Source organism: Prunus mume, linkage group LG1 (assembly GCF_029339155.1).
Source record: "Prunus mume cultivar Tortuosa linkage group LG1, ASM2933915v1, whole genome shotgun sequence".
In the NCBI taxonomy this organism is placed as follows: Eukaryota; Viridiplantae; Streptophyta; class Magnoliopsida; order Rosales; family Rosaceae; genus Prunus; species Prunus mume.
In genome coordinates, this window is record NC_142698.1 from 9,765,261 (window position 1) to 9,788,439 (window position 23,179).

General features: G+C 38.0%; 1 protein-coding gene across 1 annotated transcript; it reads right to left on the reverse strand.

Annotated features, from left to right (window-relative positions):
• Nucleotides 1-19,664: 19,664 nt before the first annotated feature.
• Nucleotides 19,665-23,179, reverse strand: LOC148920973 (disease resistance protein RPM1-like). The gene is made up of 2 exons (XM_089050029.1): nucleotides 20,196-23,179; nucleotides 19,665-20,031 (listed from the first exon to the last, which is right to left on the reverse strand). The coding sequence occupies exons 1-2, from the start codon at nucleotides 22,895-22,897 to the stop codon at nucleotides 20,025-20,027; spliced, it is 2,709 nt and encodes a 902-aa protein (XP_088906155.1). The 5' UTR covers nucleotides 22,898-23,179; the 3' UTR covers nucleotides 19,665-20,024.

Here is a 23,179-nt window from a genome sequence, read left to right on the forward strand (position 1 = left end):
TAAAGAGATCAAATCTCTATTATATATATATATATATATATGTATCTCTTCTATTTTGAAGGGGCAAGGAGAGATAAGCAAACTTAAATCTCGGCGATAAGCAAAAAAAGCGAGGTGTCAAAGAAATCTAACTAATTATCACGATTTTTAGTTCTCACAAAAGGCGGTTGGAATAAAAGGATTAGGTTCTCTTTCAAAAAACAGGGAAGTGATTGCTTATGAGCTGACTATTGAGACCTCATTTGCCAGAATTGATAAAACCTTTTTATTTATGAAAGATCTTTTTGAAAAATTACACACATTATTTTAAAGAAGAAAGAAACCCTACTCCAAAGCATTTCTTATAAATATAAGAGGGAGTGAACAGGGTACAAACACAATCAATCTTACACTCAAATGATCAATCAAACAAACAACTCAAAACCAACCAAAAGCTCACTTGAATTCCAAGAAAAGCCAGCTTTAGATCAGAATTCCCAAGGTCAAGACTTAGAAAATAAGTCATTTAAAACGAGATTTCTCTCGTTACAAATTTGGTTCAGCAAAAAACCAAGAAAGGTAGAGCTTGAGTTTTTCTCAAACATGAAAACCTCAACAAATTTCACGTCGGTCTTTAGCCTTGAAGTCCCAAAACGATAGCTCACGCCCGATTGAAATCGCGATTACGCAAATTTAAAGCCTCACAAGGCTTGAAATAGATTAAAGCTCTGCGAAATTGACCTTTGGTATCGATTTACAATGAAACTTAGTAGTTGAAGTTGTTGTGATTCGATCGGCCAGATATTTCGATCCGGCCGGGTCGGATCCTTTTGTCGGTAGAAATGGAGTTCAAGCATCTTTTATCTTTCTAGCGTGGATATTTATTTTATAATTTTGTAAAAGCGATTACGCCTAAGGCGACAAAATCCATCAACCATTACGCAGAACAAGCTCTTTATATTGAGATAAATTGTTAAAATCCTCACCAGTGTGAGGCAAGAAAATAGCTTACTTGAGAGATATTCCTCACTCAAATTCACAATCGTTTGTTCACAAAAATCGGTAACTTGGGTCGCAAGTTATCTATTCTAGAATGAATCTGCTAGAATCTTCATTGCTAGCAGTGGCACGCTCATACACCAAAGAAAGCTGAGTTGTTGACCAGTCAATGGTTTTCAAGACAGTGGGGAACTTTGCCCTTCCATCTCAGGAGTAATCACGAAACGGGGTGAACAATGGCATCCATAAGGAACCCATCTCCAGCTAAAACACCTCGGCACTTCATCCTCAAAGGTTTTTTCGACTACTCTCCTTATCATCTCATCTTTCAATAGCTTGCAAGCAACGCCACACTGAAGACAAAATAAAAGGAGGCGAGTGCGGAACCCACAAAAAAGGAGCTACAGAACTCTGCCCACGTGAACACATTTTCACTTGCTAAAATATGAGAACTATGAGAGAATATTTGTTTGTGGGAATTTTGTGTATTCTTCTTCTTATAAGAGATCATATTTATAATACAATGAAACCTGAATGTGCAAGTAAATAATAAATTCCTATTTCTATTTACAGGAGGAAATCAAAATTAAAGTAAATCAATTACAATTATAATATAAATTCTTGGTATGTAAGGAAATTAAGTCAGTAGTCCACAAGTCACGCCAATACTCCCTCACGTTGGTGCGTAGATGTCACAGTGCGGCCCGATCCGACCAATTGTGGAATGCTTTACTGGAAATCACCTTTGTCAAAATATCCGCTAATTGATCCTCGGATTTCACAAAAAGAAACTGCAACACTTTAGCCTCAAGCTTCTGTTTGATGAAGTGTTGATCCATCTCAACATATTTAGTACGATCATGTTGAATCGGATTCTGTGCAACAACTATAGCAGCCTTGTTGTCACAAAAGAGATTCATTGTGGATATAGGTTTATACCCAAGTTCAATAAGCAACTTTCTTAACCAAATAAGTTCACAAATCCCTTTAGTCATGCCTCTGAACTCGGCCTCTGCACTAGATAAAGCTATTACATTTTGTTTCTTCCTCCTCCATGTCACCAAATTACCTTATACAAATGTGCGAATGTGAAGTAACCCGATGTGGATTTTCTATCTATTACACTACCTGCCCAATCTGCATATGAATAACCATCAATATTCAGATGACCATGCTTTGAGAACATAAGTCTTTTTCCATGTGCAGACTTCAAATATCTAAGTATCTGAAGCACTGCATTCATGTGGTCTTCACTTGGATAGTGCATAAATTGACTGACAACGCTCACTGCATAAGAAATGTCTGGTCGAGTACGTGACAAATAGATCAATCTTCCCACTAACCTTTGGTATCTTTCTTTGACCTGTCAACAAGTTCAAGACATATTTCCTTTAAGAGAGAAATATGCCTTGTTGTGATCAAGCCACCTTAATTCTTAAGAAATACTTGAGTCCACCTAGATCCTTCATCTCAAACTCAGTAGCTAAATAGTATTGTAACTGTGATATTTCTTGTTTATCATTCCTAGTAACAATCATATCATCAACATAGATTATTAACGTTGTTACCTTCCCTTTCTGATGTTTCAAGAACAGAGTATGATCTAAGTTGCTCTGTTTGAAACCATTGTTCTTCGTTGCCATGGTGAACCGTCCAAACCATGCACATAGTGATTGTTTTAATCCATACAATGCTTTTCGTAACTTACGTATTGTTCTAGTATAAGTAGTATTATATCCAGGAGGAATGTCCATGTACACCTCCTTCATCAGTTTACATGTAGAAAAGCATTCTTTACATCAAACTGGTGTAGTGGTCAATCCAAATTAGTTGCAAGGGGCAATAAGACTCTGACGGTGTTCAACTTTGCAACTGGTGCAAAGGTTTCTTCATAGTCTATACCACATGTCTGTGTGCACCCTTTTTCCACAAGTATTGCCTTGTATCACTCGATAGATCTATCTACATTGTGTTTTATAGTAAACATTCATCTACATCTGACAGTCTTTTTTCCTCATGGTATAGTCTCCAATGTCCAAGTCTGATCTTTCTCAACAGCTTTCATCTCCTCTTTTATAGTTTGGACCCACTTAGGATCTTTCAATGCTTTAGAAAACTTGGTTGGAATATGGATTTTTCTCAAGAGCTTTCTCAGTAGATACATGATTTTGCAATTGGATACTTGGAGGTCTTGCAAATATCAGGTAAATAACAATTTGGTGGCTTCCCACAATTTTGCTGAAAGGTGATTGATATCCAATAAATTTATCCTCTAAATGCACAAGTCTAGTAGGAGTAGTTACCTCAAAAATATTCTAAGGAGATTGGTCCATTGGTACTATTAAGTGAGGGGGGGTCTTCATCTTGTTGTTCCGAGTTGTCTATAGGAGTACGACTCGAATCAAAAACAACTTCATAGTGGTTAGGCAATCAATCATTGTTTGCCAGAGAGCATTAGTGCGTACCAGACTCGAGACAATTGATTATTTCATGGCTGAGAGCAATTTTCATGCAGGGATGAATATCTTTGTTTTCGGAAGCTGCTCCAATTAGGCTCTTCACTTCGTATCTCCTCCTGAAGAGTAGAATTGGATGCTTGGTCATAGAAGAACATCTGACATCCAAAGTGACATAGGTTCGCTGGGTAAGAGGGTGATAACATCAATAGCTTTTCTGATGAGTGGTATAACCCAATAAAACAAAATAAAGTGCACATGGATCAAGTTTGCTTCGTTTTGTGGAGATGAACGAAGCCACATAGCCACAAATGTGAGGGGTAAGCACCAAAATAGAGGGCAGAGGCCCGTGTTGCGCAAGCACTCGTAATGGAGTTTTGAAAGTCAAACCCCAAAAGGCATGTGGTTTATAAGGTGGACAACAATGACGACAACATCATCCCAGTGATAACAAGGAACATGGCTACCAAAGGGAAGAGCACGGGCTATTTCAAGGACATGACGACTCTTCCGTTCAGCAACACCATTTTGTTGTGGTGTTTGGGGGCAAGTTGTCTCATGAATAATTCCATGTGTCTGGAAGTAAGTCTGAAAGTCATGATTACCAAATTCTCCACCGTTGTTAGAGTGAATAATCTATATTCGAGTATTGAACTGTGTTTCCATCTTTTTGTGAAAGAACTGAAATAGGAAAAACACTTCATTCTTATTTTTCATCAAATAAAGTCATGTCATCAGTGTCCAATCATCCACGAATGTGAAAAAACAAACAAATACCGGAATGAGTAGAAATAGGTAAAGGTCCCCAAACATCAGAATGAATCAAAGCAAAAGGAACAGTACTTTTATTCATACTTAATTGACATGATGCTTTGTGACTCTTGGCTAAAATGCAAGTGTCACATTTAAAATATGAGTCCTTAAATACAAAAAAATAACTCGGGTAATAAGTGTCTCTTATAACCAAAAGATGGATGCCCCAAACATCGGTGCTAGAGCCAAATTTGTCGGTACTTGGCATAAAACGGATGCTTCTGCTATTAGCATGACCCATACTGAAGTCATCCATATAGTACAAACCCCCCTTTTAGTACCACGCCCAATGATATAATTTGTGAGAATATCCTATAGTAAAAAAAAATGGGGATAAATCAGTGCACAACAATTTAGTTGCTCAGTTGCCTAGCTCACAAACATTAATTTATAGGACAAAGATGGAACAAGTAGAGTATTGGAAAGGGACATAGAAGGTGAAAGGGCGATCTGTCACAGGATAGGTAACTCCATTCGTATTGGCAATACTTGTGCGGTGGGGTGTAGTGGTGTGCAAAAAATCATTCAGATCAAAGGTCATATGATCAGTGGCGCTAGAATCAATTATCCAATCAGTAGTATCTCGTAAATAAGCAGTATGAAATACATAACCACGATTACTGAATCATCCGAGGCTCGGGACTATTAGTATGGTCTACCTGCGGAAACTAGGCTAATTGGAGTTCGGTAAAGACAAGAGCAGCATGGCCGGAACTACTAGAAATTTCTCGAGCTTGCAAGCGCGAAGGTCCTCTTAGCGATCGGGATCACCATTCAGACAAGCAGGTGCTTAAAGCAGTGTTGTAGGTATGTTTGGGATTGCCACAGAGCGTGCAACCACTTTCATCAGTTGAAGCCTTGGGACGGGAATGTGGGATGGTTTTAGGAGGTGGTTCACCTGTGGCAGTAGCATATTACTGGATCTGAAAATGGGTCATAGTAGAGGAATTCTGGGGCTGTCCGACAAGAGTAGGGGACCCTGATTGAGGCATGTTCTTGGTCCCTAAGCCAGCGCCAATAGGTGTAGATTAACCCATCATCATAGCTTGTCGAACATTTTCACGACGGATATAGGCATAAGCTTAGTCAACTGTAAGGAACAAAGTCATGTGAAGAACATCACTTCGAGCCTTATTAAGACGATAATCAAGGCCATCCAAAAATATGTAAACTAGATCTTCCTGCAGAATATCATTATAGTGCTTGATATCACTTTCATGCTCCATCATATTTGGATGAAGAAAATCAATCTCTCTCCATAAGCTTTGGAGAGTATTGTAATAGGTTTCAATGGAGTCGCCAGCTTGTCAGATACTGGAAGACTCGTTGTTTCAGATCATAAACATGAGAGGCGTCAGTGCCATCATAGTAAGTCGTGGCAATTGCATCCCACACTGCTTTTGCCTTTGGAAAGCAAATGAAATTGCCAATCAAGCTCTGCTCCAAAGAATTGATGAGCCATCCCTTCACAATGGAGTTCTCGGTGCGATAGCGAGAAACATTGGAGTGGTCGAAGGAGGTTGTGGAAGATCGCCATTAATATATCCCAATTTGTCTTTGTTGGAGATATACATCTCAACAACTTGGGACCATATGGCATAGTTGGTGCCATCTGACTTTATGCCGATATGTGCAGCGGAAGCTTCATAGGTAATCGTCGTCTGATTCGAGTTCAAGGTCGTCATCTTATTCGAGTTCGGGGTCTTCATCTGAGTCAAGTTCGAGGTCGTCTTGGTAGGATCCTGATTTAGGATTAGGTTCGAGGTCGAGTCTGCATCTTCATTAGTTGAGCCACATAGGCACTCAACTCGGCTATGGTTGGTTGAGAATGAGAAGAGGAAGCAGTGGTTCTACCGCCATAGGGATTAGGAGAGTCATCCTCCCCAATGGTGGAGGCTATGGTTTAGAAACTTGAGTCAGCAATCCTAAGATTGCCGCTCTGATACCATGCTAAAATATGAGAACTATGAAAGAATATTTGTTTGTGGGAATTTTCTGTGTATTCTTCTCCTTGTAGGAGGTCATATTTATAATACAACGAAACCTGAATGGGCAAGTAAATAATAAATTCCTATTTCTATTTACAGTATGAAATCAGGAATTAAAGTAAATCAATTACAATTATAATAGGAATTCTTGGTGTGTAAAGAAAGTAAGTCAATAGTCCATAAGTCACGCCAACAACACTATCCCACCTTTGCACCAACCTACCATTTGTTCATTCCCACCAAACCAATTATGGGCAAGCAACCCAAACAAAATGTATGCAAATATGTTGAGGTATCAATATTCAATATGCTAGAAGCTTCAAAGCTTTGATGATAGGCACCGGAAGAGACTGAGGCAATTTATGAACACTGCAGGATGCAATGAACAAGGGGGCTTCTCTTTAGTTGTGTGCTGCTTCTTACAAAAAAGCATAAGAACTTTCTAGGAGATGACCGAGGGGCTTTTTGAAACTTCATTGAAGTAATGGGAGAAGTGACAAATCTTGAACAACTACATGAGGTGCCGGAAAGGTATTCTCTCAGGCACCGGAAGGATATAAGGAGGTGCTAGAAAGGCTCTCAGGCACTGGATACTTGCATTGATGTGCTTAAACTGCAAATAAATTTATCGGGGATAAGTTGCAACATGAAGCATGAAACAAAAAAGGGCTAGCTTTCTGCACTATAAGTGAGAGCAACAAATAATGTTAAGATCAAATTGATCTCTCCACTAGCATGCAAGTAAGAAAAAAGGAGTAATTCCCTCCTAGGGGGATTGGGAGGACATCTCTTCCCAAGGCTCTCTTCACTTCAAATAGGAAGTACTAGGCCTAGCTTTCTTTGCTTGACACATAGGTAGTCACCACCCCAGTATTTCTTTTTTTCTTTTCGTTAAGCTAGGCAACAGGTAACATTCCTTTACCAAAACGGGTGATTGATGACTGGAGAATTCTATTGAGTTATAGATCTTAAGGGGCTAAGGGGGCTTTAAAATTTGTTTAAGTCCTTTATCTCAGGGTATGGAGCCACCGTCGTCAGGGACAAGGGGGCCTTAAAATTTGTATAAGTCCCTCATCTTAGGGTATGGAGCCACCGTTGTCTCAGTATAGCATGTTGAAGCATGGTAGGTTGATAGGGGGAACAAAAGGACTTGGGGTGACCTAACCGAGTCCATCTTGTTCCCCCGTACCATCCCAATGTGATTAAGATCAATCCGAAGCCCAGACGTTCTGTCTCTTTTCTTTCAACTCCGCTCGGTGATGACTCATGGCTAATATAGGTAGGTCCAGAGCTAGCTAGTGTTCTTCATAACCTCTTGTCGCTCTTTCCTTCCGATGTCTTCCTGAAGGTGAGGCTCCAAAGGGAGTTTAATATAAACTCCTTACATGTTTCATGCCAAGTAAAGTAAGTCATCTCATGCCAAGAAAGGTGCTAGAAATAAATGGAAAGGGCAAGAAAACAATTATGTCCACATCCATTCTCAAGGAATCAGGTCACAAAGTGATATGAAGATATAAATTTCCAATCCGAATCATCAATTAGGCAAGAAAGGCTATCATGCAAGGAACAAAATGGTAGCTTTTAACCTTCTACTACTAAAACCATAGTCAAACGTTGTAAACCATTTTACTGTGTTACCAACTTCTACCTAGAGACTAAGCCGCTCATTCATTGCTTGCTTCATAAATTTTGGAGCTCCACAGCTATAAAAAGAAGCAGTGGGACAACCAAGACACCGAGCAAGCTATACACCCACTGTTGGAAACACTCAAGCTTAACTCTTAATCCTTTCATTTTCCCCCATAACCTATCCTCTTCTTTTCCCAGAAACTAGAAACCATTCCAAGCCCTAAAATATCCTTTATCTATTATCTTATTTCAACTCAAGCAAATGCTCTCTCGCTAAACTCATGGAGACTTAGCTCATATGCCATAACCCTTTCATGCCAAGCCTAAACTTTTGATTCACCGATCATTATATGCTTGGTGAGAGAAACCAGAGTATTCTCTAAGAATCAACATTCTTTCGAGGTATTTTGGGGTCTAGTTCTTGAACCCAAGCAAATGGGCAACGTCACTCTCTCTTTACAGTGGCCCAAGTTCATCTAGAGATGCTGGAACAAAAAGGCTCGCACAAAACTATCACCTTCTTATTCTTTAACAACTGTGAGTTTTGTAGACTGGGTTTTCACAACGCGCTTTCAACGTTGTCATGATGTTATCCACAACTTCAATATAAGTGTTATGAAATCCTAGTTTGTTTATATTATAATAATAATAATAATAATAATAATAATAATAATAATAATAATAATAAAAAGCAAATCCTATTCAAACCATGCAATTGTTTTGGCATGCCAGAAGGAATGGTTCCCACTTGATATTGAATATGATTCTCAAATTTTTGTGCAAATGCTATCTTCAAATTTGGAGGAGGAGCATCATTTTTATAGTTTGGTGACTAACTGCCAAAAGATGCTTTTGAACAAAGACTGCAACATTACTCATAATTGTAGAGAAGGAAATTGCCTTGTGGATAACTTGGCATGTTTGGGTTCAAAATTAGAATTGGGGTGTATAATTTGTTTCTAGGAATTGGCACATGTTCCCACATTTCCCCAAAGTAAGAATTATAGGAATTGGCACGACTACTAGTTCTGGTTGGGGCACTTATTCTGGGAGGAATCGTCTGCACTCGACCAAACTGCCTAAGAACCCACTTAGGATAGTAAGGCTCAATAACATCACAAAATTTGAGCATCCTTGAGTAGAATGCAACATCTGGAACATGGGTGGTGTTCCTTTTCAAACTTGTAAGGTTTCCATATAACCTGAAATATGATACACAATATAGCATGAACTACTGGAATATACATTACTGAACCAAAAAATATATATAATACAAAACACAACAAAGTTGGATGATATGTAAGAGAAACACACCTAATCAGCATTCAAAGCGTCAAGCCGTTGTCTATACTTCTACATGTCTACCGATGTTGTGCCATTATCTTGATGTGCAATCCAACAAAGTGCACGAGGCTGGACCTCTAAATAATCAAGGTTATGATCAGGGACAACAACACCATGCATGTGCTCATACACCCATGCCTCCAGCAAAGTCATGTACCCAGCAATCTACTTCACCTTAGACCTCAAAGTTTGGCCTAATTGTCTATACAACCATGCTAAGCACCCAGAACTCCAAGGATAACCAGCAACACTATCAAGATTTCTAAGTAGTCTAAGGTACACAATTTGGACTCTCATGCTAGTCTTGTCAACAAACAAAGTGTAACCCAAGAAATATAAAAAATATGCTATGGTCGAATACATGATGTACTCCTCTGAATCTGTGTCTGAAACATTGGAGAATCGCGCCAGTAACCATGACAAACTCATATACTCATCACTGTATTGGTGCAATTGTTCAGTAGCCTCTTCATCAGTCACTCCTAAGTACTTAACTAACAACTCAAAATTTGTGTCGTTATCATCTTCAAGTGAAGCAACGGCTGCACCAAACACAGGAATGCCTAAAATAGATGACACATCATCCAATGTGATGGTCATCTCACCAATAGGCATGTGAATGGTGTTCGTTTCAGGATGCCACCACTCAACGAATGTAGATACCACAATCTTATCTGCATTCTAATAAGAACACATAATAAGTTGCTCTAATCCAGACCTCTGAATGTAACCTTTGAAGATACCATTATTTGAATTACCCCACTAATTCCACTCACAAAGGGTAGATGTCTTCGACATGCACCTAAAGGGCTCACGTTCCTAGTTAAAAAAAATAATATATATTTAGGTTAATTACCATGAACCATACTTATACTCTACCTTCTATTGTCATAGTAAAACGACTTACCTGATTATTCCAAATTGCAGTTGCTATGTGAGTTTAAAAACTCATAAATAAAGATGGATCAATGGGACCTACTCGAGATGGCTTAGTAGGCACGACATGTATCTCAACATTACTATCATGAGTAGCAACTACATCTTTAACCTTTGCGTCAACATTACTACCATGAGTAGGACCTACATCTTCAACCTCTGTAGTATCCTCAAAGTATTATTGGGGAGACGCTCCCTATCTCCTCGTTGAGGCTGTGGGACGTTGTCTATTAGATCTAGATGATGAAGCCTTAGTAGTACATCTGTGAGTCCTCTTCATATCTAAAAACAAACAATATTAAGTACACACTCAGTAACGTATTCGGTAGATGATCACTGAAAAATGGAAATAAATTCGGTGGACTATCGCTGACAAAAGAAAACATATTCGGTGTAGTACCACGGAAAAACTGAAATACATTTAGTGGGCATCTCCTGAAAAATGGAAACGAATTTGGTGGACTACCACCGAAACAAGGTAACGATTTCGGTGGTTACCACCAAAAGTAAAATTAATTTCAGGTTCAAATTCAGTGGACTGCCACTGAAGCAATGTAACCATTTCGATGGTAATCCATCGAAATGGAAACCCAGTTTCGTAAAATCAGGTTCAAACAATACACCCACAAAGTTGATATCAATGATTAAAATCGAACTTTGGCTGTTTAAAACTGAAATCAAACCTAGGCTTGATCAACACTTAGAAACGTAAATATAGAAATCAAAATTGAAATCAAACCTTGGCTCTTCGAAGGATTTCTGAAAACTTGACAGATTGGTGACGGATGTTTGCGATGGTTGAGGCGATGGTGGTTTGCGACAGGGTGAGGTGTTTGGGGTTGGCTATGGGGTGTGATGGCTCTGTTTTCGAGATGGGTTGTGCAATGGGTTCGGGTTTGCAGAGATAGGTTGTGCGATGGGGATTGTAGAGGTGTGCTGTGCGATGGCTCTATTTCAAAAGGGATGGGGTGTGCGGTAGAGCTTCTTGTAAGTCTAATGGGGTGCAATAGAGTATGTCTGCAAGAGGAGGGAATTTTCGATAGGGTGAGGTTTGATATCAGATGGGGTGTGTCTAAAAGGGAAGGGGGTTTTCGATGGGTGGTGTATGATATGGGATGGGGTTTACAGTAAGTTAGGGAAAGAGGTTCATGAGGGCAATTTAGGAAGCAAAATGGGGTATAATGAGTAATTTAAAATTTTATGAAAATTCAGTAGGGTGTAAAGAGATTATGGGGTGCAAAGAGCAAATAATGGGGTTCATATATAATTTTCCATATTTTAAGACATGGAATGAAAGAGAGAAGATTGAGCAACAATAAGTCAAACAAAATAGGGCAAATATTCAATTATGCTCGTATATGCTCATATTATTATCCACATCCAATATGGAGTTATTTATACAAGTACAAAGATGTGTTAACCCTAAATAAAATAAGAAATATATCTAAATTACAATAGGAAATAAATCTCATTTATAATAGGACTAAATAAATAGTAAGTAGCCAAAATTCTAACTAAATAAGATACCAAAATCCTAACTAAATAAGGACTCATCAACACTCCCCCTCAAATTGGGGCAAAGATATTTTCCATGCCCAACTTGACAAGTGAGTCATAGAACACCATACTTGACGTTGACCAATCGAACAATTGTAGATAAGACCTTGTCATAGCATATAGAAGAACACATAAAAGCATAACACAGAAACCCTGTGAGCACAGCAGTAGGTAAAGCAAAACATAAAAACCCTATTAGTACGGCAGTAGATAAATCAGAACACAGAAACCTTGTGAGTATGGCAATAGGTAAGGCAGAATACAAATACCCTGTGAGTACGGTAGTAGGTAAGACAGAACACAGAAACCCTGTGAGCATGACAGTAGATAAGGCAGAACACAAAAACCCTGTGAGCATAGCAAAGGCAAGGTTTCCTACAAATAAGGTAAGGCAAGGCCAAAGCAAAGCAAGGGCAAATAAAGGCAAAGCAAAGGCAAAGGGCAAGACCACATCAATAGCAACGAGAATGACCGCATCAAATGAAAGCGAAGCAAGCAAAGGCAATGTTAACGACGGTAGTAGCAGTAATGGTAATAGCAATAACAGCACAAAATGACAACGACAAATTCTTCCATATCAACTTTATCTCATTCACGCAGACATAACTTCTCTTCAATCCTTCTCTCCCCTTGAAGAGAATGGGTTGTCGGAGTCAAGAAAGAGGCAATATCTCCATGAGAAAAAGAAACATATCTTTTTCACTCCCCCTCCCCCCCTTGAAGAGGAGGGGAGGAGAGTACTTTAATTTCAAGGAGAATGCAAACACAGGTCACAAGAAAACCTAGCTCTAATACCAAGTCAAACAAAGTTGGGAAAATATTCAATTATACTCATATTATTATTCTTCTCCAATATGGACGTATTTATACAAGTACAAAGATGTGTTAACCCTAAATAAAGTAGGAAATAAATCTCATTTACAATATGACTAAATAAATAGTAAGTAACCAAAATTCTAACTAAATAAGAAACCAAAATCCTAACTAAATAAGGACTCGCCAACACAATAAGATTCCACATGTCCTATATCTATTGGGTGGTACACTAGCCATGTGGTCTACTCGAAATATCCAAAAATTACTCCAGTTGCACCACACTGAGACATTATCAATTATTGCTTAGAAAACGTTGTTAAGCATGACCAATGTGAATGAATGCTATATGAAGAGAAATTATAGTCATAGGACATGTAACAATTATAGAGTGGCAGTATCACTAACTAACGTAGTGATATTGTATCACTCTATAATTTCTCCTCACGACTAGTCAATCACATTTCACAATAAGACAAGTCATTCCAATTAATGTAATATTAATGATGAGTACTCTATATGATGTGATGTATATAAAAGTCTCCACTTCCTAACCTTCACATATAAACGGTTGCCGGCACTACAACAAATGTTAAAAAGAACATATACCTAGGGAGCAATCACTCTGTTAAAAACTTTTCATTTGTCTATAATAATCTACATAATTCCAGGAAAATTAAAAGTCAAATACTGATGAGGGATGTCTTTCGGGTCGGCTTAGTAGCAAATATCGGAGATATTAATCCCTACCTACTAAACTACACATGTGGCTAAGAATGATGGTGGAGATGTCCCAACAAGTAGCAAAATATTAACTTGCTAGAATACAAATGACAAACACAAATGAAGATTGCAAGCCACAAACACACGTGGCTAAGAATGGTGGAGATTAGGTTTTCACACTAAAGTATCATTTAAAAAAAAAAAAAATTATTTATATATATATATATATATATATATATATAAAAGGTTACAGACACTACAACAATATATGTATTCAACAACGGCACCATGACCATTGTGTATGTCTTTTGACAATGCGATTGAAGGTGTTGTGTATCTTGATGTTGTTAAAAGTCTTATAAATTTAATGACGTGTCTTTCATATTGCCGTATATGTAAATTTGTTCAAATTTATTTGACAACCTTCAAAAACTCGTTTGACAATGGTCCAAGATGCAGAAGAAATTATCACCCTCTGATTCTTTGACAACCATGAGCTTTGTAGACTAAGTTTTCACAATGCGCTTTCAACGTTGTCATGATGTTATCCAAAACTTGAATATAAGTGTTATCAAATCTTAGTTTGTTGATATTAACAAAAAATTCAAATCCTATTCAAACCATGTAATTGTTTTGGCATGTTAGAAGGGATGGTTCCCACTTGATATTGAATCTGATACTCAAATTGCTGTGCAAATGCTATTTTCAGATTTGGAGGAGGAGCGTCCCTTTTATAATTTGGTAACTAACTGACAGAAGATGCTTTTGTACAAAGACTGCAGTATTACTCATAAATGTAGAGAAGGAAATTGCCTTGCGAATAACTTGCCATGTTTAGGCTCAAAATTAGAATTGGGGTGTATAATTTGGGAGGGTGTGCCTGAAAGATTTGGACATTCTCTACTGGAATATTTGAGTGGATTTGCTAGACCGGGAGTTTGATTATATAGTTTTTGTTTCTGAGATTCAGCTTCCTTAGAACCCTAAAAAAAGCATGTTCAAAGTCCTGCAACACACCTAGTATCATCCATACTACTTCTCATAATGTAATTCATAAAAAAGAGTCATTCATCATATATATAAAAACAAAATGCTAGTCATACCACATTTATATACCACGTTATGTACAGAATATCACGTGAACTTATACCCTAGTTTCAATTTGTCATCTTAATGAAAATTTTAAGAGAAACGTCACCCTTAATTTTTCAAAATCCATGATTTGTCATTTAACTTTAACACCATTCAATTTCCATCCATTTTTTTAAAGGATATTTGATTCTTTCCATTTTCAAGGAAAAAAAAAGAGAGAAAAAAGAGAGCTCTCCCTCCCTTTCTCCCCAACCCCACCCCACCAGCCCCAAAACACATCGCACAGGACCATCCCGCCCCCTCCCTTTCACCTCTCTTCTCTCTCTCTCTCTTTGAGCATGTATAACCCAAACTCCAATTCCTTTCTTGTCTTCATAGTTTCATTTAAGCCACTATGTTTCTGTTGAAGGATCTAAAGTTTGCTTGGTCACCGTTTGTTACGTAGACTACCTAATTATTGGTTTGGTAGCTGTCCTTCCACAAATTTTCAATATCCAAATGGGAAAATTCCAAAAAGAAAAAATAAGAAGAAAAAGGTGGGCTGAGGGAATTTGTGAATGGGAGAGTAGGTGTTCCATGGTAGAGAGAGGAGGAAGGGGAAGAAGGAAGGGGGAATGGATTTCAAAGTGGGCATGGTTGGAGCCGTCAGTGGCGCACATGGGATGGGGGAAGGTGAGATTTTCTTTTTCTTTTTCTTTTCAATTTTAATTGTTTAAAAGATATACAATTGCTTTTATATTGATTTTTCTATTTTTTTAAATACCCTTGAAAATATAAAGACTAAAATACCCTTAAAAATTGATGGAAAATTGAATAATGTTAAAGTCAGATGATAAATTATGAATTTAAAAAAATTAAAGTGACATTTCTACAGAAAAAATCCAAAAAGAATATTGACACTCGTACAACCAACTATTTTAACACAAAACAATCTTATTTATGCACTGTACATACAAAATTCCAAACTGGAACCATTAAACTCGGTAGTCATATACGAATTAACGTCATAAAACATCACACAATACTTGAGTTTGAGTCCTAACCTCATAAATAGTTATCATGAATAACTCAAATTTTGAGGTGTAGTCCTAATAACTACAAGTGCTAAATATTTCATCATCCAGCACTAAAAGCTAAAACAGAGCAAGAGTTACAGAAAAAAGCTAGAGCACCAGCCAGCCAGGGTGTGATTACCTCAGTGGTAGAGGTGTTTATTTGCAAAACCATGGCACCAGTTCGAATCCCCTAGATTAGTTGATTTAGCTCTATCTTAAAAAAATACTGAAAATAATTATAAATAAATAAATAAAGAGACCAGAGCACCAACATGATCAACATGCTGCACACATACAAAAGGCTTTACCGCAACATGAGCTCCAACACCATTTCAATTTTTACAAGCTTTCCTTGTGCTTCCAACTCACAATTTTTCAGCTTGCTCAGTTTATGGTTAAAGAATCTCACAAAGTTGACAAACACTATAAACAAATCACAAAAACCTAAATAAATAATTAGAACCAGCCAGGATGCCTTACATAGAAGCAGCTGGGTTTCTTTAGGTCCTTTTCTGTGTCAACAGAATATCTTCATCAATCAAATATCATCATTGATCTGAACTTTTGTTAAACCTCTCGTGGTCTTTTTTAACGCAAAGGATGAACCAATCTTCAAACTTTTTAGCCTTGACATACAAAATCAAAGTTCAACCGACTAATCTACAGAGATCACATATACAGCATATCCAATTACAACATCATGTCATGGGATACTAGTAAGTAACATTGAAACTTAGCCTAAATGGACAACTCATAAGATAAATTTGATTTCATCTGAAGAACTTGTGCTTCTAGAAAACTAGACAGTAGTAGGTTGTGCTGAATTGCATAGGTGGTCTGCGCGAAATCCAAGTAAGATTCTCACTTCAAAACTAAATCCATAATGTGACAATGTTAACGTGAATAATGAATTACCTTATGCCTTTCCCCTCTGGAAGAATCAGAAGCTTCAAGGCTCTTGAGATTTCCCCTAACAACTGCTCACTTAGAATTTCAATCGATCTACAAAGAGTAAAAACAATGTCCACAAATGGCAGCTGACCTGTCATAAGTCAACAAATTCAGATGAGCATTTTACCAATTTGATCAAATTTTGACTGCTATCTAACTATGAAGATGAAGTACAGAGACATGCATACACATACAAGTAAAAATACAAGAAAACATCTGCTCTGTTTCTGAAGTTACACAAAAAGGAAAGAGCCGGATTTAGTAAAAGAGCAGAGCCAGAGAGCAAGCAGCTCAAACGACCAACACTCAAGGCTTGGATTGCTAGAGAGATATCACTTCTTCTACTTTGTACACTTCGCCTTTCTCTCCCTCCCTCTCTCTCTGAATTACAACATACATGTATATAATTATATCTGGTTGAGATTAAGAGAGGTGGACTCTCCTCCATAGTAGTCATTCTGTAAAGAATGTAATTAAGGATGGCAGTAATGAGCATGGCATAGTCAGGACCTAAGCCACGAAGAATGGCAGTGACCAAGTCATCGTTGAAGACAGGTTGGTTGATGGAGGCAAGGGAGTCAGCAAGAGATTTGGCCTGGTTGAGGTATTGGTCAACAGATTTGGTGCCTTTTGTCATATCAAGGAGTTGGAAGCGAAGATTGGCAGCACTAGCAATGGACTTTTGGGCAAAGTGAGTTTGCAAACAATCCCAGATTTCTTTGGAAGTGTCGTAACCGACAGTGAGGGCGAGAACTGGCTCGGAAAGTGTAGAGGTGAGGTAACTGACGATAAGCTGGTCTTGTTTGTACCAGACAAGGAAATCAGGATTGGGTTGAGTGCGAGTGGTGGCTGTAACAGAAGAGGAATTAGGAGGGTCGGAGGAGTTGGTGGTTGTGGTGGAAGCAGGGGCAGGATTAGACCCATCAATATATTGCCACAGGTCATGGCCGACAAGGAAATGCTTGATTTGGCGAAGCCAGAGCAAGTAGTTGGATTCAGAGAGTTTGATGAAATGGGTAGTGTTTGGGCCAGAAGGGGAGGGAGAGGAAGATGAGTTCGTGATGGCGGCCATGGAGGATCAAAGAAGAGAGGTGACTTCGTTTGAAGGAGAGAAGGGCTGATACCATGTAAAGAATGTAATATCTTGATATATTATGTGGATACAGTTGTACAATATATATAGGGGTGGTTGCGGTTCGGTAACCGCGAATTTTTACTCAAACCGCAAACCGACCGACTATTTGCGGTTTGGTGATTTTTGAAACCGCAAACCGACGGTAAACCGCAAAACGCGGTCGGTTACCGCGAATTAGCGGTTTAAAACCGCGAGTTCTCAAACATTCACAAAAATATAAATTCACAACCTAAATAAATACACAACCTCAATTTCTCAAACATATATAAATTCACAATCTTCTCAACTTCTCAAGCATTCACAACCTAAGAAAATTAAAGTTACAATTCCAAGCATTCCAATTAAATTTAAACTTCTCAAGCATTCTAATTCCAAATCCTTTAAAGTTATAAACCAAAAGGAAAATGCAAAGCAAAATGAATTAAAGTTACAACAAAAAAGAAAAATACAATTCAAAGTTAATTAAAGTTACAAACTAAAAGGAAAATGCAATGGATCAATGTTACAAACTAAAGTTACAAACTCAAGTGTTGGTGGTGAGTGGATTTGAAGAATCCCGTTGTGTTGTTTGAGCACCAATGTTATTTACAAATAAAACAACATAGTTTAGTACATTTTATTATAAGAAGAAGCATAAATAACATTAGTATAAATAAACTAATTACTTACAAGTTGTCATATGTTCTATTTCCTTGTAAAATTCAACTTCATCATCCGTGTGGCTATACTTTGCGGTTTGCGGTAACCGCAAGTTTTGAAAATCAAATACAACCGCAACCGCAAATGCGGTTCGGTTCTTAATACCGCAAATGCGGTTCGGTTTACCGCGATTGCGGTTTCATTGCGGTAAATTGTCGGTTGGTTTTTGCGGTTTTTTGATTTTTCGGTTTAAAATGCCACCCCTAAATATATATATAGTACAGTTGACTTTTGATGGAACTATTATGGTAAATACAAAGGGCTATTACCCGTAGCAAATGTTTTGGAGATCATTATATCAATCAGCATCATTTTGAGATTCATCAGTGGAGGAAATAATGGCTGTGATCGCTGGATTGACACATTCCTATCCATATGCAGTACCTATTTCAGGTAAATACGATATTAACATCAGCTAGCAGCCTAAACATTCTTATCAATGAATGATCTAGCTAAAGCAAAATTTATTCTGATTGAAAAAGGAAAAATTTCCATAAGCTTTACCTTGAGACCATCCACTGAGAGGTGAAGAGGCCGCTGAGAACGCATTCTTTGAGGCCCGTTCCGAGCACTATGACGTCGTATTCTTCATCCATGGCTCTGAGAGGGGAACAGAGTGTTTGTTTTGTGCTTGTGTTTTTGTCTCTGTGAGAAAAATTGGGGTTGGTTAATGGGAAGAAGAAGTTTGTGATGAAGAAGTGAGGCTACATTTAAGCTAGAGAAGGATGAGGTCTCTGTCTGACTCTCTTAGCAAAGCCAGGCGTCCCTGGAGTTTCGGTTAAAACCGTTATTAGCCCCACCTACGGTTCCACGTGGAAGCGGCTACTGCCTAAAACAAATGTCTTTTTATTTTCTTTGTCAAACATGTTTTAAATGTATATAGTTTTGTTTGATTTAAAAAATTAACCTCTCTGCACGTGCTTTCACGCATGCGAGAGGCTTTTAAAAAAAAAAAATATATATATATTTTAGAATTTAAAAAAAATGAGTAGTTGTGTTCCATAAAAATAAGATCAATTATATTATTTTTCTTTTAATTTAAATTTTTAAAAATATAAAAATGTGTGAATTTACCATATTATCCTCATTTAATTAATAATTTCAATTCTTAATGTTTGCATTAACCAATGACATTTTCTGGTATTTGGAATGTTTTACCATTCTCTGCAAAAGATATATAGATAATAAAAACTACATTTCATTCCTTAGATAAGATCAAAAATTTAAGCGCATCCTTGTCACATTTGGGGGAGAAAATAGGGCAGAGGCAGGGGGAGGTCAACTGCCGCAGAAGAGCTGACTTTGGGGAGAAGATTCTAACAGGTTACTCTGTAGGATTGATAAGTGGGTTGAAAAATTTACCTATGTCATGGATGTCATTGGGGCGGTATTGCAAAACAATCACGCTGTAATGTGTATTAGTTTTCTCACATAATAGTGCGTAATTAGCTTGAGGTACCGCTACATTGACATTCCTGTGTTATAGAACTTCTCATGGAAAGCAATTAAGATTATGTATTATTTATTTAGCCAATCTGAAAGTACAAACACAATTAACATAGGAGAAAGTACAAACACGCCGAATATAAAAGAATCCATGGTCCAGATCTTAAATGCTAATCATCAACATACATCTGCCAATTGCTGAAGTGACAGATGAAAACTCGAATTTTATTACATGCAAATTAAAACACACACAAAAACATCAACTGCAATTTTATGAACATCAACTTGGGTATTATTTGATTTTCAAAAGAGCAAATAAGAAGCCAATCTAGATCAGTCTTGGGGTCAAAACATGACGGACAAGTTCTTCCCAACCCCAAACTCATGGGTAAAATCTTCAATCCCAGGACTAATTTCTGCAAAATATATAAAAAGACAAAAAGCAATATTGTAATTAACAAACAATTTCTATGGCTTTACATCCATTAACAGAGATGTGAACGAGAATTTCTTGAACACAAGTGCTATATTCCAAATCATTAAGTTTAGGAAAGTCAATGAAAGGATAAAAGATACTTACGTATATTTCTTACATCTCTCGTCGACAAGTAGCATCCTTGCATGATCCACACCTCCTTCTTCTATGGACTCTCTAAACTTCTCTGAAACATCATCAAATCTGTATCGTTTTAGTTTAGTAAGGTGCTCAACACCCTGTGGCAATGTTTCCAACGTCATGCAACTATGAATGTCTAAGACCTCGAGATTTGGCATCGCCCCTTTTTCTATGGTTATCTTATTTAATAATGCGAGATTCCGCAACCGCAAATACCAAAGCTTCACAAAGCCTCTGCTGAAACATAACTCTTTCCTAACAGAGGCATCATCCAGGGAAAGCACATGTAAAGAGGGTAATGCTTCAATATGACGTAGTAAATCTTCTTCAAGTCTGGACTCTTGCAAATTCATATATGTGAGGGAGTGGAGTGAACAAAACCAATGTGGTACCTTTTCCAGTTTGCCGCTCAAGTCAAGTCTTTCAAGGTAGGGAGGCGGTGAAGACAATGCGTCAACTCGAAGAAATTCCTCTCCATCGGCTACAAATAAAAACAAGCGGGAAAGGACCTTCATCTCTTGAATTGAGGCACATAGGTCCTCCTCGTCTCTTTCTTTCACATTTGTAATGCCAAGGAACGTAAGCTGGGTCATACTTCCAATAAGTCTAATAATGTTTCCTTCTGATTCAATATATGCCAAAGTTTGCAATTTCTTCATCTTACTAATACTTAATGGTATTCTTACCCCAATAAAATTTCCGGAAATGAACCTGCCCACAAGTAAATGGCGCAAGTTTATCAACTTGGAAATCCCTCTTGGAAGTGCAACTATTGTTGTCAGCATGATGTTCAAGGTCTGAAGGTTGCGGAGCTTTCCAATGGATTCTGGAAGCTCTGTAATTGGAGTTCCACTCAGATTTAAATATTTTAAATTAAAAAAGGACGTTAGCTTGTCTGGCAGATAATCAAGTGGGGCATCCTCCAAATCTAGAACCTTCAACAATTTAAGGCCAAAAGGTAATTTATTTGGGAAAGAGAATGAGGATACGCCACTGCCAAAGACGAGAAATGTACGAAGCCGTGATGTACCTGTGCATGATCCAATTTCTCCATTAGTTATTTGAATTGACAAACGGAGTGCCCCAGTTTCTTCTACTGTTTCACTCCCATCATGTACAGCGCAAAGCTTTTCTTTTTTTGCTATAGACAGAGCAATCTCCCGCAAAAGATCATGCATCTTACATGCTGGGAGGGATCCTAGAAATATTTCCTGTAGCATGTTACGAAAAATGAGTTCCATAAGATAGCTATTTGCAACTTCTTCTGGCGTGAGCCCTTCGACATGTTCAACAAATCCTTCAGCGATCCACAATGTGATGAGCCTAAGATTTATGATCACATAATCTTCAGGGAAAAGGGAACAATATAGAAAGCATTGCTTCAATCGGTATGGCAAATCATTAAAACTAAACAACAAGATGCTTTTCATAGGTTCTAGTAAAGGATTGTTTGTTAAATGCCAATTTAAGCTGTTGTAGACTGTGCTCCACTCTGTAAGTGACTTCTTAGAAGACATAAGACCACTCAAGGCTACGATCGCAAGAGGTAGGCCTTCACACTTCTCCACAAGTTCCTGAGCTAACGGCAGAATTTCTGTTGAACAAGATTTGTTTGGATAACTTGAGAATGCTTTCATGCTGAAGAGCTCCCACGCATCACCCCTTTCCAGCGGTTGAATCTTGTGAACATGGCTTTCAACTCCAAAAGAAGAGGATGCTATGTCTTCCCTTCGAGTTGTAAGCATGACTCGACTTCCAAGTTGTTTATCTGGAAATGCAAACCTTATTTCTTCCCAAAGTTTGATATCCCACACGTCATCCAACAGAACCAGATACCTTTTAGCCTCCAAATATTTCACCAAAATATCTAGCAATTCTCTATAACTCATGGAATTCAAGTCTGCCGTAACCTCTTCCTTCCTTGATTGGTGAAATTCTTTGATCAATCTTCTAAACAAGTCTTCAATCACATAAGACTGTGAAACAGTAATCCACGCATAACACTCGAAATGGCTCTTCACAACGTCGTCGGTGAAGATCCTTGCAACTAGAGTTGTCTTCCCTGATCCTCCCATCCCGAACACAGACACAACAGTTTGGTGCTTGGCTTCATCCCTCTGCCATCCCAGTAACATGTTCTTATTGCCTTCAATCCCGAAAAGTTCATCCTCCTTCTGATAAAGAGAAGACTCCGCTTGATTCTGCACCCATCTGAGAATATCCTCAGAAGAAGTACTTTTTCCTTCTACAGCTGCACCACCACCATATCTTTGATTTCTCTCTGGAATAGCTCTAATTGCAATCACAATGTTCTGTAACTTGTTGGCTATTTTACGCTTATACCAAAGGTGCTTTGGAAACTGAATGGTTTTGTGGATCCATCTGGCAAATCGACCACCAATTTGCTGCTCGTACACGTGATACATGAATTCATCAATGATGTTTTCAACATCATTGGCCAAGTCTCGAACGCTTGTGATCCACACTTCCTCTACTTGAGTGTGTGCTTTGTTGCCCCCGTCAGCATCCGCTAAGAAGGCTTTCATGAATAGCAGCTCCTGCTTAATCTCATAAACTTGATCACGAACACCCGCTATGGAGGCGGCTTCACTCTCGAGAATGGCTACAAATTTGCCAATGAAGAGATCTGTTGCAGCTGATGCCATAATTGTCTTATTCTAGTATATGCTTAATCAAAAGAGCATATCTGAAAATTGGGTCTAGGGAGCAATCAATCGTGTATGGAAATTCCAAGAAGCATTTCAGTGAAAAGCATTTGAATCGTGTATGAAAATGATTGGATCAAAATACATGGAAGCGAGAGAAGGTTGAACAGCAATAAGATTGCAATGGGGTTGAGCTCAGATGTAACAGAGAGATTATAATTTATTAATTAGAAGTGGTTGTTAAGCAAGACCAATGGGAGTGTTCGATCGGTGATTAAACAA